General features: G+C 43.6%; 2 protein-coding genes across 4 annotated transcripts in view; one reads left to right on the top strand and one right to left on the bottom strand.

Moving 5' to 3' along the window:
• FAM126B (family with sequence similarity 126 member B) overlaps positions 1–19,117 on the bottom strand; it is a 103,947-nt gene that overhangs the window by 66,616 nt on the left and 18,214 nt on the right. Inside the window, exon 2 of one of the 3 annotated variants that reach the window (XM_044304975.1) lies at positions 5,989–6,015. The exons of the other annotated variants lie outside the window; for them this stretch is intronic. The gene's annotated coding sequence lies outside the window, so the exon portion shown is untranslated. The remainder of the gene's footprint in view (positions 1–5,988; positions 6,016–19,117) is intronic. 3 annotated transcript variants of the gene reach the window in all.
• LOC122945393 lies at positions 13,965–18,959 on the top strand. The gene is made up of 7 exons (XM_044304464.1): positions 13,965–14,119; positions 14,199–14,267; positions 16,108–16,224; positions 16,298–16,378; positions 16,457–16,673; positions 16,756–16,915; positions 18,098–18,959. The coding sequence occupies exons 2-7, from the start codon at positions 14,199–14,201 to the stop codon at positions 18,957–18,959; spliced, it is 1,506 nt and encodes a 501-aa protein (XP_044160399.1). The 5' UTR covers positions 13,965–14,119.

Genomic DNA, 19,117 nt, shown 5'->3' with positions numbered 1-19,117 from the left:
ACCCAGCCTTAGTGGATTCCCACAATCAGCATATAATAGGCACCTTTCATATAGGAAAAGGTTGCTCAAATCAGACAAGCCCTTTAAGTAAACACAAAAACAGGTTTCGGAGTAAAGGTTAAACACCACACAAATGTACAACATGGTCTGTCAAAAAAAAAAAAAAAAAAAAGGAATTTTAGGTATGAAAGAAAAAAGTACAATGATTACAAAATGACAAGCAGGTCAAAGTGTGACTCATAGGGCTTATCTGCTCAGGTAACAAAGGTTAACTAAACAGAAAGGGTGAATTCTCTGCAGATTGTACCTATGGATTTTACTAATCTCATCCACGTGCTGCAGACATTCTAAGCATGGCAAAATAAGCACCCAAGAGTAGGCGATATGAATTTGTGCAAAGATACAGATTTTGTCTATATTGCCGGACCGCGATATGACCACAGAGCAGTAGTGAATTGAAGAAGCTTCTCACTCACCGCTCTGTGGCCCCCCGCCCCCCCGACTCTGCAGTCCGCACCGCGTTGTACTGGCCAGGGCCTGGCGTGCACACAGCGACAGCCCGCTGGCTGACGCTGTGTGTGACGTCAGGTCCCGCCCAAGGCATGCTGGGAAGAAGACGCAACACCTGCGGACTCCATCAGCCATCTGCTGCCAAGCACACTGCAGGAAAGGTAAGTATTAATAACAGAGATTCTTCTGGGGGGGGGGGGATCTATTTGCAAAGGAAGGCCATAGGGGTGATCTGATGGCACTGGCTCTGAGGGACATGTATGATGATGGCAATTGGCAGATGCCATGGGGCTGATGGCACTTGCTCTGGGCCCATGGGGGACATGTATGATGATGATGGCAAATGCCATGGGGCTGATGGCACTGGCTCTGGGGGGACATGTATGAAATTTGTGTTTTACTAACACTTAGTCTTCATCTTTACATTGTTTGGAAAAAGATCTGTTACACAATACACCTAAAAAAATTCTTGAAGTTTTGTAATTTGTATTTTTTGTATACATACAGAAGAAAATAATATATTCTGCGATATATATCGCACATGCTTCAAAATATATTGCAATATAGATTTTAGGCCATATCGCCCACCCCGTACCAAGTGATTCCTAAATGTGCAGGATGCTCATTCTGCAGCAGATTTTAACACAGATTTCACCTTTTTCAATATAACAGGAGTGAAACCCATGGCGAGTCCATGACACAGTCCACAGTAAAATCTGCACTTGGGCATGCACGGTGCATTCTGCATTGAAAATGACGGTTTCAAAACTGAATTGAAATAAATTCATTTAAAAGCATAGTTTTCTACCATTTTCAATACATTGTATATCGATATGTCCTGGCCAAATATTTAAAAAAAAAAAAAAAACACACTTTTGGCATACGCTTGGCTAATGATTGGAATAGGCACTTTAGGCCTTATTCACATGACAGTGATGAAAAACAGACGTTAAAAAAAACAGTAAGAACGGTCCATTTTTCACTAATACCCTTCCGAAAACCAGCCCCCTTGACTAGTATAGGGACTGTGGGGCCACAAAAAAGGGGCAACTAAAAACAAAAGCCCTATTTTTCGATGGCCATTATTTATGGTCCGTTAAAAAAAAAAAAAAACACCCACAGACTGTCACTGTTCTGAAAACGACCATGTGACGCCCTTTAAAAAAAACGCGTCCAGAGTTTTGTGCAATTTTAACACATTACCCTTCATATTGTTTGCTTTCTTCCAGTAGAAAGTGCATCACTGATAACCTGCATAAAATACAAATAAAACTATTGTACACAACCTCAAACTTTTCCAATCTCAGAAAGAAATCTCATCCAACTGCATAAGAATAAAAACCCTGAAACATCTATCTGTCTGCATCCGCTCCTACAGGCTCCAGTGGATGAACACCCAGCAGAATACACTGAGTAATTAATACATGGAATCAGCAGGGATTACTTCTGCCTTGTACACCATGGCGCAGGTTTATTTTTATTTTCATGTAGTCAGAAATTCCACTTATTGCCGCATATGCTCATTAAGACATGAAAATAACCCCATGCTCCACCACACCTGCAATCTGCTTCCATCAATAGCGGTTTGCTTGTTAGCAATAAACATTTAACATAGATATGCACTTAGGGTACTTTCACACTTGCGTTAAAGTTTTCCGGTATTGAGTTCCATTCTCTGTTCAGTTTTATCCTAATGCATTCTGAATGGAGAGCATTCCGTTCAGGATGCATCAGTTCAGTCCCTCTTATGAGGAAAATAAATAAATAAATACCGGATCCGTTTTTCCAGATGACAACCGGAAAGACTGATCCGCATCCGGATCAGTCTCACAAATGCATCCCTTTGCCTGCCGGATCCGGCAATCTGGACACAGTTCCGGTGACGGAACTGCCTGCCGGAATCCTTTGCCGCAAGTGTGAAAGTACCCTTACCCAAGACCTTCAGATCGTCATCCATGGTGCTATACGTGAGCAATATTTATTTCCCAAGTCTACAGTGACTAACGTTATACAATGCATTTGGAAAGTCTTTAGACGCTTTAGCTTTTTTCACATTTTGTTATGTTCGACTGGGTTCAAGTCTGCTTGGGCCACTCGAGGACAGTCACCGGATTGACCGTAAGCCACTCCTGTGTTGTCTTGGCTGTGTTTTTAGGGTCATTGTTTTGTTAGAAGCCTTTGGCCCAGTCTGAGGTCCAGAGCACTCTGGATCAAGTTTTCATCAAGAATGTCTTTGTACTTTGCTCCATTTCCAGCTTTTCCTCAACTCTAACAAGTCTCCGTGTCCCAGCCACTGAAAAATACTTCCACGACATGATGCTACCACCATATTTCACTGTAGGGATGGTATTGGGCAGGTGCTGAGCAGTGCCTGGTTTCCTCCAGGCACTGCTGAATCAGTTTTTCCAGTTGTCATCCAGAAAAACGGATCGGGTATTTATCTTTTTCACATTTTTAAAGGTCTGCACAGACCGCAAAACCGGATTCGGCATTAATGCATTTTATTGGAAAATAATGCAGGATCCAGCATGGGTTCCAGAATTTCGGACTTAGAAAATACTGCAGCATTTCTCAGTCCAAAAACCGTACCGTGACTGAAATGAAGACATCCTGATGCATACTGAAAGGATTGCTCTCCATTCAGAATGCATTAGGATAAAATTGATCAGTATTTTTCCGGTATTGAGCCCCTAGGACGCTAGTGTGAAAGTACCCTAAGGATAGCTTTCTTTCTGGCCACTCTGGGATGAACCAGAGTGGTTGAATGCTGCAGTGATGGTTGACCTTCTGGAAGTTTCTCCTGCCCTGTATACAGAATATTTGGAGCCAGAGTTACTATTAGGTTGTTGGTCACCTCTCTAACCAAGACCCTTCTCATTTGATTACTTAGTTTAGTAGTTTAGTGGGGTAGCCAGCTCTTGGAAGAGTCCATTTGTTCCAAACTTCTTCCATTTAAGATTTATGGGGGTGTAACGTTACATTACCCTACCTCCTAACTTCCTGTCGTACCGGAAATGACGTGTGGAGGCGTTCCTTAGTTTTGACGATCTGCGCATGCGCAAAAGGACAGTTTGGGGAAAATCTCACTGCGGAGTTCAGCAGCACACCGGGACACTGTGCATGCGCAGGAGAGCAGACATAGGGGAAATATTACGGCCTATTGCACAAGCGCGGACAACTCCTGAAAATCCATCCGATCTCCGCGCCTGCGCAGTGTGGGGGTAGGGAAAAATTACGTTCAAGTGCGCAAGCGCCGAGGGTAGTATAAATATCAATTTCGCAAGCGCTGCTAACCCTTTGCTGGAGCTATTCTCATATAGCTCCAGCAAAGGGTTAGCAGCGCTTGCGAATGGATATTTATACTACCCTCGGCGCTTGCGCACTTGGATGTAATTTTTCCCTACCCCCACACTGCGCAGGCGCAGAGATCGGATGGATTTTCAGGCGTTATCCGCGCTTGCGCAATAGCCCGTAGTATTTCCCAACTTTGGCTCTCCTGCGCATGCGCAGTGTCCCAAAGTGCTGCTGAACTTCGCAGTGAGATTTTCCCAAAACGGTCCTTTTGCACATGCCCAGATCGTCAAAACTAAGGAACGCTTCCACACGTCATTTCCGGTGCGACAGGAAATTAGGAGGTAGGGAAATCTCACAAAGTAGGGCAATCTAATGTTACAGGGGCCACTGTGCTCTTGGGAACTTTCAGTGCAGCAGGAATTTTTTTGTACCCTTCTCTAGATCACCTGTCTCTAAGCTCTACAGGCAGTTTCTACCTCATGGCTTAGTTTTTCCTCTGATATGTATTGTCAACTATGAGACCTTAATATAGAAAGGTCTGTGTCTTTCGAAAATCAACTGATAGTATCATAGGCGGCCTCCAATCAAGGTTTAGAAATATTTCAAAGATGATCATGAGAAAACGGAGGCTCCCAGAGCTAAATTTCAAGTGTTGATGCAAAGGGTATGAATAATTACATCCATGCAAAGTTTTCTAAAATTCTGTTTTAACTTTCTCATTATGAGATATTGAGTGCAGATTTTTTTTAGCCGCAACATAACAAAATGCATTTCCGAATGCATTGTATGTAGTCTTCTACAAACAGAACCATGAGATATTGTCATATATCACGATTAGAAACTGAAGATGGTAATTGGCAAGACAAGATCCAAGGCACCGAGCCCTCAATGATACAATCGTCAATTATCCTGTCATCAAAAGGCAACGTTTCAGCCACATTAGGTCTTTATCAAGTTAGGACCAAAACAACATCTGAAGATGGTTCAAACCAGTAATGATAGTATGGCAAATAAGTGAGAAATGGGCGACATCTTACACAGTTGCCATTACATCCCCACTGGAAACTTTACTTTGTTTACCAAAAGTCTACATGGTAGATTTGCTTAGTAATACATTACACTGTAATTCACCGGTGTTTTAACTGCCTGATTAGATTTGGGAACAATTCCTGTGGAACACTCCCTGTCAATATAGAGTCCTTAAATATAAGAAATAAAGGTCTGGCTATGACATTACTTAATTCTCTTAGGATACAGGGGTGTATGCCATCTGGTCCCGATGATTTGTGTATTTTAATCTTTTTAAGACGCCACTGCACTTCTTCCTGGGTCAGACAGGGAACTTTTAATGGGGAATTTACTTTTACACTCTGCATAGGGATTATAAAGACACCAGTAATATGCATTAGATTATAAGTAGGCTTAAGTGAATCGACCAAATACTTACATTTTAATGCTGTATCCATACACCATTAAAATGTATTGTTTCCGTGGAGCCAAAGTTTGTTTCGCCCGATGCCGCTCAAGACTTCCTACTATATTCTTATCTGCGTATTGAAAAACAATTTAAAATAGCAATCTGAGCTGGGCTTTGGTAGTGGCTGGTACCGTGGTACTAAAGGCCAGTTCAGATTGCCATTTTAAATTGTTTTTCAATATGCAGATATGCATACAGTAAGAAATTAACCAAAGTCTTGCGCAACTTCAGGAAAGAACATTGACTCCAAAGTATAAACTTTTTTTTCAGTTATTTTTTTCTCTCTCTCATTTAACCCAAAATAAAAAGCTATACTATAATAAATATATAATATAACAACAATAAAAGGCCTTACTATAGTGAGAATAGTGTTTTTTTTTGTTTAGAAACCCCAAACCCATTACTGGTTTATTCACAAGCAAAATATATGATTATAAAGAAACCAGCAATAATTATTATTAAGCCTAAAAATAATTTTCTCAATATGCTAAGGATCTAGACTTTTATTATGGGTTAAATGTGTGTGTGTGTGTGTGTGTGTGTGGCGGGGGGGGGGGGGGGGGGGAGGAATATCTGAAGAATAAAACATTAAAGTATCTCCCAAGGTTCAAACCTGGGATCTCTACATGCAAAACCAAGCACTTACCACAAAGCTATAGCATTACCACATAGTGTTTTTTCCATGCTTATAAGCAAACACATCTTACCGGTGTCTTTATAATCATATATTGTACCTGTGAATAAACGAGTAATATATATTAGCTTTAAAAGCAGATCTCAATGTGTTGAAGCTATAGTACATAGTGTAGATGATATGTAGATGTTAGGACATAACTCTGCCCTCAGCCCTGTAAATCAAAGTAAGGTGGAGTGTGCACAGGAGGTGTTACAAAGCAGTGCTTAAAGGATTTAGCCCCGCCCCTTGGTGCTCAAACATGCTAATTTACATGAATCAAACCACAGATATCCGTGCAGCCGTTTAGCATATAGACAAAATAAAGGTATAGTTTTAATTAGCATGATTAGACCTAATAAGCAGTATGTCTGGTTTAATAGGGTTGATCTTGGTGACAGAGCCTCTTTAACCACCTTCGGACCGCCTAACGCACATGTGCGTTCCGGAGGTGGCAGGCTGGCGCACAGTCACGCATATACGCGTCATCTCGCGAGACGCGAGATGACGCGAGTATGCGCCCGCGCGTGCGCAGTTCGCGCCGGCATTTCGTTCAGGACCATTTCGTCAGCAACCTGCCAGCCAATGATCGTGGCTGGCAGGTTGCTGATTTTTAAAAAATCCAATCAAAGTGCCAGATAGCAGATCATATTTGTAAATATGATCTGTTATATGGCTGCCTGCTCCTCTGCTGGTTCTTTTCGTCGGTTGGATCCAGCAGAGGAGCAGGCTTCACAGTGAGTACACCAAACACTACACTATAGCCCCTGATCACCCCCCTGAACCCCAATTAACCCTTTGATCACCTCTTTGATCACCCCTGTCAATTACAAGTGAAAAGAAAAAAGTGATCAGTGCAAACTGTCACTTTTTTTTTTTCACTGTTATTGACCGTTAGGTTTTAGGTATAGTTTAGGTCCCTTGGTTAGGTAGTTAGCGATCAGTTAGCGCCCAGCCCACAGCACCGCAGTCCGTTATTCGCTGATTAGCGTATCGCTAATCAGCATTTGTACTTTTATAGTATCTGGAAGTGATCAAAACTGATCACGGTCAGATCTATAATAGTACTAGTGTCACTTTAGCTCGCCCTCCACCCAAAACGCAGTGTTTGCCCGATCAGGCCTGATCGGTCGCCCACACGTGCGTTCGCCCACACCCGCCCCACCGCAGTGACAAAAAAAAAATTTTTTTTTTGATCACTGCACATTCACTTTACACACACTGCGGCGATAAAAAAATCAGTTTTGATATTTTTTTATCAACCGCAGCGGCCTCCGGTACTTCGCTAGCCTCCCCTTTGTAAGACAGGCTTGCTTTTTTTTTCTTGGGTAGTCTCAGGGAATACCCCTAAATTTAGTTGCCCACATGTCAAACAGGGGGTATTCCTCTGAAGAGGCCTACAGGCTTCTGACCCAGTCGGATGAGGAGTGGGAACCCTCATCTGATGAATCCAGCGGGTCAGAATACGAACCTGTAGAAAGCAGTGGCTCTCTGACCCAAAGTTCGGACGAGGAGGCTGAGGTCCCTGATACCACCAGGCGTACCCGGCCCCGTGTCGCTAGACCGCAGGTTGCGCAGGATCCGCTTCAAGAGCAGCAGAGTGGGGCTGGTGCTGTCGGATTACGTGGTGAGGCATACACCAGCAGCCCAGCCCTCCCTGGACCTAGTACCAGCACTGCCGTACAACCTGGTGAAGTAGCGAGCACCAGAAGGGCAGTTGAAGCTGGTACGGTGGCACGTGCAGTAGTGACCCCGTCGCAGCCACCGCAAAGACGTGCCCGTAGAGCCCCTAGAATCCCAGAGGTGCTGGCAAACCCTGATTGGCAGTCCCCAACTTCAGCCGCACCTGTAGTTTTCCCTTTCACTGCCCAGTCTGGAGTTCGGGTTGAGACGGCTCAGATCGGTTCGGCCCTGGGATTTTTTCGAGCTGTTCTTGACTGCGGAGCTTTTAGACATAGTTGTGGCCGAAACAAACAGGTATGCCACACAATTTATCACCGCTAACCCGGGAAGCTTTTATGCCCAGCCTTTCCGGTGGAAACCAGTCCAAGTTTCCGAACTTAAAACTTTTCTGGTCCTCCTCCTCAACATGGGCCTGACAAAAAAACATGAATTGCGGTCATATTGGTCCACGAACCCGATTCATCACATGCCCATGTTCTCTGCTGCCATGTCCAGGGCACGTTTTGAGGCCATCCTACGGTTCCTGCACTTTAGTGACAACACCGCCTCCCGTCCCAGGGGCCACCCTGCTTTTGACCGGCTCCACAAAATTCGGCCCCTCATAGACCATTTCAACCAGAAATTTGCAGATATTTATACCCCAGAGCAAAACATCTGCATAGACGAGTCCCTGATACATTTTACCGGGCGCCTTGGCTTCAAACAATACATCCCAAGCAAGCGCGCCCGGTATGGGGTCAAATTGTATAAGCTCTGTGAAAGGGCCACAGGCTATACCCACAAATTTCGGGTCTATGAGGGAAAAGATCAGACCCTGGAGCCGGTCGGTTGCCCTGACTACCTGGGGAGCAGTGGGAAGACAGTTTGGGACTTGGTGTCACCCTTATTCGGCAAGGGGTACCATCTTTATGTGGACAATTTTTACACAAGTGTGGCCCTCTTTAGGCATTTGTTTCTAGAACGGATTGGCGCCTGTGGTACCGCGCGAACTAGTCGCGCGGGCTTCCCCCAACGGCTCGTTACCACCCGTCTTGCAAGGGGGCAGAGGGCCGCACTGTGTAACGAAGAACTGCTCGCGGTGAAATGGAGAGACAAGCGTGACGTTTACATGCTCTCCTCCATTCACGCAGACACGACAATACAAATTGAGCGAGCAACCCGTGTCATTGAAAAGCCCCTCTCAGTCCACGACTATAACCTCCACATGGGAGGGGTCGACTTCAATGACCAGATGTTGTCTCCGTATTTAGTTTCCCGACGCACCAGACGCTGGTATAAGAAGGTGTCTGTATATTTAATTCAATTGGCTCTGTACAATAGTTTTGTTCTCTACAGTAAGGCTGGGAGAACTGGATCCTTCCTCAAATTTCAGGAAGAGATCATCGAGAACCTCCTGTATCCAGGAGGTTCCGTGGCCCCAACCACCAGTGTAGTTAGCCGTCTACACGAGCGACATTTCCCCAATGTCGTTCCTGGTACCTCAACCCAACCGTCACCCCGAAAAAGATGTCGTGTCTGTAGCAGGAGTGGAATAAGGCGTGACACCCGCTATTTCTGTCCTGACTGTCCGGACCACCCTGCCCTATGCTTTGGAGAGTGTTTCCGGAAGTACCACACACAGGTACACTTAGCATAGGGACCACATCTCACAGGACAGGCACACAGGGCTATTAGGGCCCATTCACTCACTGCTGCTGCAAACGTCTCCTTTCACATGGGACAAAGTGCATAACGCACTTCGCCACATCTTTGGGCGATTTGCGCTTTGCACATTGACCCATGGGGAAGGAGAGGTTTGTTCTATAAAGGTAAAAAAACAAAAAAAAAAACAGGTAAGCAAACAGGTTAATGTTTAGTTCCAAAAGTTAAAGTTACATGTTCTGTTCCAAAGTTAATAAAATTATTGCGTTGTGGCCTGTTTTTTTCTTTTTTTTTTTTTTTTTTTGTCTTTTTACCTTCCAGGTGGACCAACCGATCTACTAGCTGCAGCACCGATGTGCATTCTGACAGAAGCATTGCGCTGCTGTCAGATTACACGCAAGTCGGTGTATGCGGCGCTGCAAGACGGGATTTTCTCCTCTGCAGTGACAGATACGTTTGCCAAGGCATACGAGCTGAGGAGGAGGCGGCGTTCCTATGCTTTGGCAAGCACTTTGTATATATATATATAAATATATATATATATATATATATATATATATATATATATATATATATATATATATATAAAAAAAAAAATCCCGGCAATGATTTATTCATCCACATCGATTGATGCGAATGGAGAAATCTGGTTTGCCAGGGCATACGAGCTAAGTGGGTATGGATGTAGGGCGGAGCTCCTATGTCCTGGCAGACGCCTTTCCCCTCCATTTTTTTTTTTTGGCAGAGATTTTTTCATCCACATTGATCGATGCGAATGAAGAAATCTGTGCCGTTCATTTTTTTCTTTCAGCCCAGAGGCTTAACGGAAAAAAAAATCTCATTACCTGTATGCTCAATATAAGGAGAATAGCAGAAACTCCTAATGCTGGCCATACATGTAATGATTGCGGAGACCCTCAAATGCCAGGGCAGTACAAACACCCCACAACTGACCCCATTTTGGAAAGAAGACACCCCAAGGTATTTGCTGAGGGGCATATTGAGTCCATGAAAGATTGAAATTTTTGTCCTAAGTTAGCCGAAAGTGAGACTTTGTGAGAAAAAACAAAAAAACATATACCCATGCTGGGTGAGAGAAATATCTTGGCAAACGACAACTTTTCCCATTTTTTTTACAAAGTTGGCATTTGACCAAGATATTTTTCTCACCCAGCATGGGTATATGTAAAATGACACCCCAAAACACATTCCCCAACTTCTCCTGAGTACGGCGATACCAGATGTGTGACACTTTTTTGATGCCAAGGTGGGCAAAGGGGCGCATATGCCAAAGTGCACCTTTCGGATTTCACCGGTCATTTCTTACACATTTTGATTGCAAAGTTCTTCTCACACATTTGGGCCCCTAAATTGCCAGGGCAGTATAACTACCCCACAAGTGACCCCATTTTGGAAAGAAGACACCCCAAGGTATTCTGTGAGGGGCATGGTGAGTTCCTAGAATTTTTTATTTTTTGTCGCAAGTTAGTGGAATATGAGACTTTGTAAGGAAAAAAGAGAAAAACAAAAAAATCATCATTTTCCGCTAACTTGTGACAAAAAATAAAAAGTTCTATGAACTCACTATGCCCATCAGCGAATACCTTAGGGTGTCTACTTTCCGAAATGGGGTCATTTGTGGGGTAGTTATACTGTTTGGGCATTGTAGAACCTCAGGAAACATGACAGGTGCTCAGAAAATCAGAGCCGTTTCAAAAAGCGGAAATTCACATTTTTGTACCATAGTTTGTAAATGCTATAACTTTTACCCAAACCATTTTTTTTTGCCCAAACATTTTTTTTTATCAAAGACATGTAGAACTATAAATTTAGCGAAAAATTTATATATGGATGTCGTTTTTTTTGCAAAATTTCACAGCTGAAAGTGAAAAATGTCATTTTTTTGCAAAAAAATCGTTACATTTTGATTAATAACAAAAAAAGTAAAAATGTCAGCAGCAATAAAATACCACCAAATGAAAGCTCCATTAGTGAGAAGAAAAGGAGGTAAAATTCATTTGGGTGGTAAGTTGCATGACCGAGCGATAAACGGTGAAAGGAGTGTAGTGCCGAAGTGTAAAAAGTGGCCTGGTCATGAAGGGGGTTTCACCTAGCGGGGCTGAAGTGGTTAAGACCAATTCATGGATTCGCTCTTCACTCAAAAATAAAAAAAAACAGCCATTAAAAACGGACACACTGTCAGTTTTTCAAGGTCATTTTGAATCAGTGTGTGCATCCATTTTCTGACAGTCTCTTTTTTTAAATGCCCCTTTGCATCAGCTTTTAAAGGCCATTAAAATGACCATTTAAAAAAAAAAAAAAAAAAAAAAAAAAGATGAATTTCAGGCCATTAGCTTTATTTATTTAATCCCAACCCCTGAAGTACTCAGTATATATTACGGTCCCCAGAGTGCTGCCAGTAACATATATACTCTCACAATATTATATATATATATATATATATATATATATATATATATATATATATATATATATATATATATATATATACACACACACACACACACACACATATATACATACACAGTGTCCTCAGCTTATATATGCCCTCACCTATATAATGACCCCACTCCTAGCAGGTTCAGTGATTAAAATAAAAAAAATAATAATACTTACCTCACCACTTGCTCTTCACTGAATGCAGCAGGACCTGAAGCTCCCATCATGGTGATGTCATCTTGCTGGCCGTGCAGGTCCTGCTGCATCCAGTGAGGAGAGAATGTACCCATGCATGCAAGTATTTGAGGTGAGCATTTTATTTTTTACCCAGAAAAGGCAAATTTTTTCCTAGTGTACCCGTTTTTAACAGCCAATAGACAGGTACACTCCTGTCTAAATGGCAATTAAAAACAGTCCCGATTTCAATAGGGGCCTTTGAAAACTGCCCAAAAAACAAACAAAAAAAAAAACAAAACATGGCCATGGGAATAGCCACATAGACTTTTATTGGTTCTAACAAAATAATAATAATGGCAATGTGAACGAGGCCTTAGTTAGAGGGGCATGGATGAATTTCTGGAGTGTAATACTATTACAGGCTATAGCTACTAGAAAGGGGTTGTTGATCCAGGGAGTTAATCTGATTGCCTGATTGGAGTCGGGAAGGAATCCCCCCCCCCCCCCCCCCCTCCCTTAAGTGGGGAAAATTGGCTTGTACCTCACAAGTTTTTTTTTGCCTTCATCTGGATCAACTTGTAGGATAACAGGCTGAACTGGATGGACAAATGTCTTTTTTTGGCCTTATATACTATGTTAGTTGGGCAGCCACCTAAATGTAAAAAATAAACAAACCCCATTTAGAATGGTATAAAATAATAAATTAAGTAATAATCAGTGATGATCACTTCGCAGTGTTCGCCGGGGGCCTTCATCGGGCTGTTCTCGGAACTGCCTGCTCCCGGTGACTGCATTTGATTTCAGACCGGCTCCCGGCACAGGTAAGGGCTTACCTGTGCATCGCTGGACGGGTAAGGCTACTTTCACACTAGCGTTCGGTTGTCCGCTTGAAGGATCCGTTTGAAGGCTCTTCCAAGCGGCCACGAACGGATCCGTACGGCCCCAATGCATTCTGAATGGAGGCGGATCCGCTCAGAATGCATCAGTCTGGCACCGTTCAGCCTCCGCTCCGCTCAGCAGGCGGACACCTGAACGCTGCTTGCAGCGTTCGGGTGTCCGCCTGGCCGTGCGGAGGCGAACGGATCCGTCTGAACTATCAATAGAAGTCAATGGGGACGGATCCGTCTGTTATGGTCTCTCATGGCTCCGTCTGAAACGGATCCGTTCACATTAAAATTTACTAGTTGAGCATGCTCAGAATGATTTTTAACCTCCCCCTGCATTTCTCCTCCCCTCCATTTCTCCTCCCATCTTCTGCCTTTCTCCTCCCCCTGCACACCCAGCGGCCATTTTGGACCCCCAAGTTCAATAACAGGTATGTACATGAAACTTCTGTCTCTGTTTTTTCTATTTTTCTTCCTTTTTTTCTTTCAATTTTCTATTAATTTTACTATCTATCATGGGGGCATATAAAGGCACTATCATGGGCATTTTTTAGCAGATGTCAGCGAAGTTTTGTGGGTGCAATGGTATGTCGGATGGTTTCATATTGAGCATGGGTCTGAAATATGTCAGTATAGGTGTCAGAATGTCACATGGCGAGGTGGATTCTGTTTTGAGGGATTGAATAGGCAAATTGTTTGAGAAAAGTTTGTTTGGTCATTCCATAGGCGCACTATAAATGAACGTGTCATGTAGCATATATAGCAGTGATATTGGGCCTACAAACTACAGCTGCAGACGAGCACATGGCTGTGATAGATTTTCAATATTGTAATGGTTTATGACTATGGTGTGTCGGGTCGGCTAGAGATATATGGGATTTATGTTTGATGGGGAATGTGGGTGTGACCAAAGTACATTGCCTAGGGCAATGATAGGCAAACTGCGGCTCTCCAGCTGTCGCAAAACTACAACTCCCATCATGCTCTGCTGTAGGCTGAAAGATCTAGGCATTTCTTTCATGCTGGAAGTTGTAGTTCTGCAACTGCTGGAGAGCTGCAGTTTGTCTATCACTGGCCTAGGGCATAGCTTGCAGTTATTGCACGTGTGTGGTGTGTCAAATCTAGCAACGGGAAAAATTCAGATATAGGTGGATGTAGATGGTAATGCAGGCATTGGCGGTGGGCACACATCACAAACAGATTTTAACTATTGAAAGTTTAAAAGTATGTATATAATTTTTATTTTTATTTTTTCTTTTTTTTTAGCAACTGCTACATTGTCGATTCAAATCTAAAGAAATTACAAAATTTGATCAAAAAGTAAGTTTAAAAATTGATATTATATCGGTCAATTATGTTATTTCACATTAAAACAAATATTTAAATTATTTTTCAACAGATGTCTGAAAAAAGAGGTAGGAGCAAAAAAGCTTGTCCTCCAACCAGGCGACGACGAATTGAAGAAGTGGTAAGTACATGCTATTGTGACATTCTGCAGTATTTTAAAATGTTAAAGTCTAATTTCACTATGTGGACCCCATACCGCACCATGTCACCATGTGGATCCCATACCGCACTATGGCACCATGTGGATCCCATACCGCACTATGGCACCATGTGGATCCCATACCGCACTATGGCACCATGTGGACCCCATACCGCACTATGGCACCATGTGGACCCCATACCGCACTATGGCACCATGTGGATCCCATACCGCACTATGGCACCATGTGGACCCCATACCGCACTATGGCACCATGTGGATCCCATACCGCACTATGTCACCATGTGGACCCCATACCGCACTATGGCACCATGTGGATCCCATACCGCACTATGGCACCATGTGGATCCCATACCGCACTATGGCACCATGTGGATCCCATACCGCACTATGGCACCATGTGGATCCCATACCGCACTATGGCACCATGTGGATCCCATACCGCACTATGGCACCATGTGGATCCCATACCGCACTATGGCACCATGTGGACCCCATACCGCACTATGGCACCATGTGGACCCCATACCGCACTATGGCACCATGTGGACCCCATACCGCACTATGGCACCATGTGGATCCCATACCGCACTATGGCACCATGTGGATCCCATACCGCACTATGGCACCATGTGGATCCCATACCGCACTATGGCACCATGTGGATCCCATACCGCACTATGGCACCATGTGGATCCCATACCGCACTATGGCACCATGTGGATCCCATACCGCACTATGGCACCATGTGGATCCCATACCGCACTATGGCACCATGTGGATCCCATACCGCACTATGGCACCATGTGGATCCCATACCGCACTATGGCACCATGTGGATCCCATACCGCACTATGGCACCATGTGGATCCCATACCGCACTATGGCACCATGTGGATCCCATACCGCACTATGGCACCATGTGGATCCCATACCGCACTATGGCACCATGTGGACCCCATACCGCACTATGGCACCATGTGGATCCCATACCGCACTATGGCACCATGTGGATCCCATACCGCACTATGGCACCATGTGGATCCCATACCGCACTATGGCACCATGTGGATCCCATACCGCACTATGGCACCATGTGGATCCCATACCGCACTATGGCACCATGTGGACCCCATACCGCACTATGGCACCATGTGGACCCCATACCGCACTATGGCACCATGTGGATCCCATACCGCACTATGGCACCATGTGGACCCCATACCGCACTATGGCACCATGTGGATCCCATACCGCACTATGTCACCATGTGGACCCCATACCGCACTATGGCACCATGTGGATCCCATACCGCACTATGGCACCATGTGGATCCCATACCGCACTATGGCACCATGTGGATCCCATACCGCACTATGGCACCATGTGGATCCCATACCGCACTATGGCACCATGTGGATCCCATACCGCACTATGGCACCATGTGGATCCCATACCGCACTATGGCACCATGTGGATCCCATACCGCACTATGGCACCATGTGGATCCCATACCGCACTATGGCACCATGTGGACCCCATACCGCACAATAATATTTTTTCTGACCTATTATTTTTTCCAATTTTTTGGGGGGGGGTCAAAATATATTCCCACCGTGATAAAATTTCAAATATGGTTATCATCGAAATTGGACAAGCTCCACAGTATACTCATCAACTTCTATTTTCATTAACAGATATATCTATCTATCTATCTATCTATCTATCTATCTATCTATCTATCTATCTATCTATATATATATATATATATATATATAAAAAAATTTTTTTTTTTTTATAGTCTCCGTCTTCAAGTGATTCCACAAGCCCAAGGCCATCACCAAGGCCGCAAAGTTCAGAGGAATCACAGGGTTCACCACGGGGAGGTGTAGCTGGTATGGACCAGGACCGGACTGAAGTAAGAAAATTTCAATATATTTTTATTAATTTATAGGTTTCATTTTTTAACCTAATATATTTATTTTTTAAAGGAAACTTCATCAAGATCCGCCGTGCAGAATCCCCCAGTCCCCTCCAGAGGCCGTGGGAGAGGCCGTGGCGGTCGGAGATGTGTAAGTATTATATACTTGGGTATTTAACATTTCAATTCCTTTTGAGAGGTTATTTATTTTTTTATTTTTTTATTCAAGGTGTCTGCAGTCTCCGCCAGGGAAGATAGGGAGTTCGTCATTCACAGCAGTGACAATGAACTCCTTATCCAACTGGTGGAGGCTCGTCCCTCACTATGGGACCCCTCCGACCGCCAACACGCCGACCATCATCTCACCCAGCGGCTCTGGAGGGATATTGGCGAGGAATTCGTCTCTGGCTGGGAGGATCTCTCTGCGGCGGACCAAAAAGAATATGGTAAGTACAACTTTCAGTCATGTATAAAGGTAACCCCAACAATAATACATTACACTAACGTTTTTTTATTTTTTTTCAACAGTGGACAAGATTATCACTCGGTGGCGGTCAATCCGGGACCGCTTCAAGAGAGAGTACAATCGTGAGGTTCACGCCCCGAGTGGCTCTGGAGCCAGACCACAGAAGCCCTACGCCCACAATGAGGCGTTGGGGTTTCTGCGTCCGACGCTGGGCCTTCGAAGGTAATTGTTTACATTTTTTTAATTTATGAATTGTCTTTAATGTTTTTTTTTTTCCTGAAAGGTTTGGTAGAGACAAAGGATTCTCCCATCTTTGCATTCAACATTGTTCAGTAAAGGGACAATAGACCTAGACTTCTGTCTGTAATAGGATTAAGGATTCTTTCACAACTTTATCTCACTTGTCCTATTATGGTCTAAAGTTTCACGAAATCTAGACTTCTGTCTTGAACTTTGTGTGAGACAAAGGAAATTTGTATTTATTTATCTCATTCAATAAAGGACAGAAAGGAACAATAGACCTTGACTTCTGTTTGTAATAGGATTTGTGAGTCAAAGGATTCTATGACAACTTTTTTCTCACTTGTCCTATTCTGGTCTACAGTTACAATAGATCCAGAATTAACTCTTGACAAGGTTGTGTGAGACAAATCATTCTCTGATTCAGTTATCTAAAATTTGTCAAGCAAAGGTCAAAAAAGAACAATAGATCAGGTCTGGAAAATGGATCTAAAGTTTTGTTTAAAAATTTCTATATTGTGCTGCTGTATGATTGTAGTTTCAAGGAATGTATAGGCATGGGTTGAAAAGGAAGATTTCATTAGCCGAAAGGAAGAGACACGTTTGCCATTCCAATAATTCCTTCTTCATAATACGATTCTGACCTATAGTAGCATTCAATGTATTTGCGCCATACAATTTTTTTAGGGAAGAATCTAGTCTGCACAATATTCAGTATACTATAACCTTGCCACAATATGAAGGATGGCCTTCTGCCTTTTCCGATGCATGCTAAACACTCCTTCACTGTTTTTGTAGCTACCACTTTTTGAGAAAGGCTATTCCTTGCAGACACTACTCTAAAATTCTAGATATTTAATTTAAATTTTTGTTCCTCATTTTAAACTATGTCCTCTTATAGTATTTTTTTTATTTATAAATCTACTTTTTTCATTCATTATTCCATTACTGTATTTCATCATATCCCCTCTGTCTCGTCTTCATTTCCAAACTATACGTGTTGATATTTTATTTGTTTTTTTAAATTTATTGCACTATTTTTTTATTAGATCTTCCTAACTATCTTTAAGTATATGTATGTTTCTCTCATGCAGCCATCTAGTTGAAAATGTTATTAGATACTGTATTTTTATAATAAAAGGCCTTTTTTTTTTCTCTCTGCAGAACTACCAGCAGCACTCGGGAGCCTGAACCCTCTCTTGAAGCGGACCCAGGACCGGCCGCCACCACCAGCCCTCCTGTCCCTCATTCACCTGTTCGGGTCAATCCTGGTCCCCTACCTGGTCCCTCTTTTCAACGTACGCTCTCAAGATGGCGAGAAAATGTGAGAGCTACGTTGAATCGCAGGAGACCAGGTAGGAGCCGTCGGGAAGACTATGGGGACCTTGTAGAGATCGTTTCTGATGCTCTGGAAGGTTTCGCAGAAGACATGCGTCGAGTTGTGGAAGACTTGGCACGCCGAGGGGAGGGGGCGGAGTCGGCACGTCAACTCTCCCAACACGAACATTTCCTGCAAACCATGGTCCCCCGGATGGACCAAATGAATCCTGAGCAGGTGCATGAGTTCCGTATTATGATGGAGAATGCGTCGTGGGAAATCCTGCACCGCCCCCCACCCACTACCTACCCCCCACCCACTACCTACCCCCCACCCACTACCTACCCCCCACCCACTACCTACCCCCCAACCCATGTGTATCAACACACTCAAAGTCTACCTTCCCATTCACATCATCCTTCCCTTTCCCAACCCCCCGAGCATGGGTACAATCTACCTTCTTTTTCTGCAACTCCCTCTCCTCCTCGCTATCATGCTCCTACTTCTTTCCCCACTCATTCTTTGTCCCATGCTCGGGAACAATCAACTCCCGACCCTTCCACTCACCACACCCCCAGAAATCCTGCATCCTTTCCCACGGCGCATCATTTTCAGTCCTCATCTGAAGACAGGGGGGCTTCTGCCGCTGTTCCAGGACGGTCCACTCCCCAACGCTACACCTCCCCTAAACGTTTTACCAAGTTCTAAAAAAATTTTGTTTTGCTTAAAAAAATAAATTAAATTATTATTTAAAAAATTAAATTAAATAAAATCATTATTTTTCTGAATAAACTTTGTCTGTTGTTATTGTTTTTAGTAAAAAATGTTCACTACCGGTGTGGGTAAAGTAAAGTCTTGCAATTTTG

The sequence above is a fragment of the Bufo gargarizans genome, chromosome 8 (assembly GCF_014858855.1).
Source record: "Bufo gargarizans isolate SCDJY-AF-19 chromosome 8, ASM1485885v1, whole genome shotgun sequence".
In the NCBI taxonomy this organism is placed as follows: domain Eukaryota; kingdom Metazoa; phylum Chordata; class Amphibia; order Anura; family Bufonidae; genus Bufo; species Bufo gargarizans.
Note: the sequence above shows the minus strand (reverse complement) of the source record. Positions and strands in the feature narration are given on the sequence as shown.

Excerpts from the sequence above, each read along its gene's own strand:
- LOC122945393 (XM_044304464.1), top strand. The coding sequence starts at position 14,199 with ATGTCTGAAAAAAGAGGTAGGAGCAAAAAAGCTTGTCCTCCAACCAGG. Across the intron at positions 14,268-16,107 it reads GACGACGAATTGAAGAAGTG|TCTCCGTCTTCAAGTGATTC; the intron begins GTAAGTACATGC and ends TTTTTTTTATAG. Across the intron at positions 16,379-16,456 it reads GCCGTGGCGGTCGGAGATGT|GTGTCTGCAGTCTCCGCCAG; the intron begins GTAAGTATTATA and ends TTTTTATTCAAG.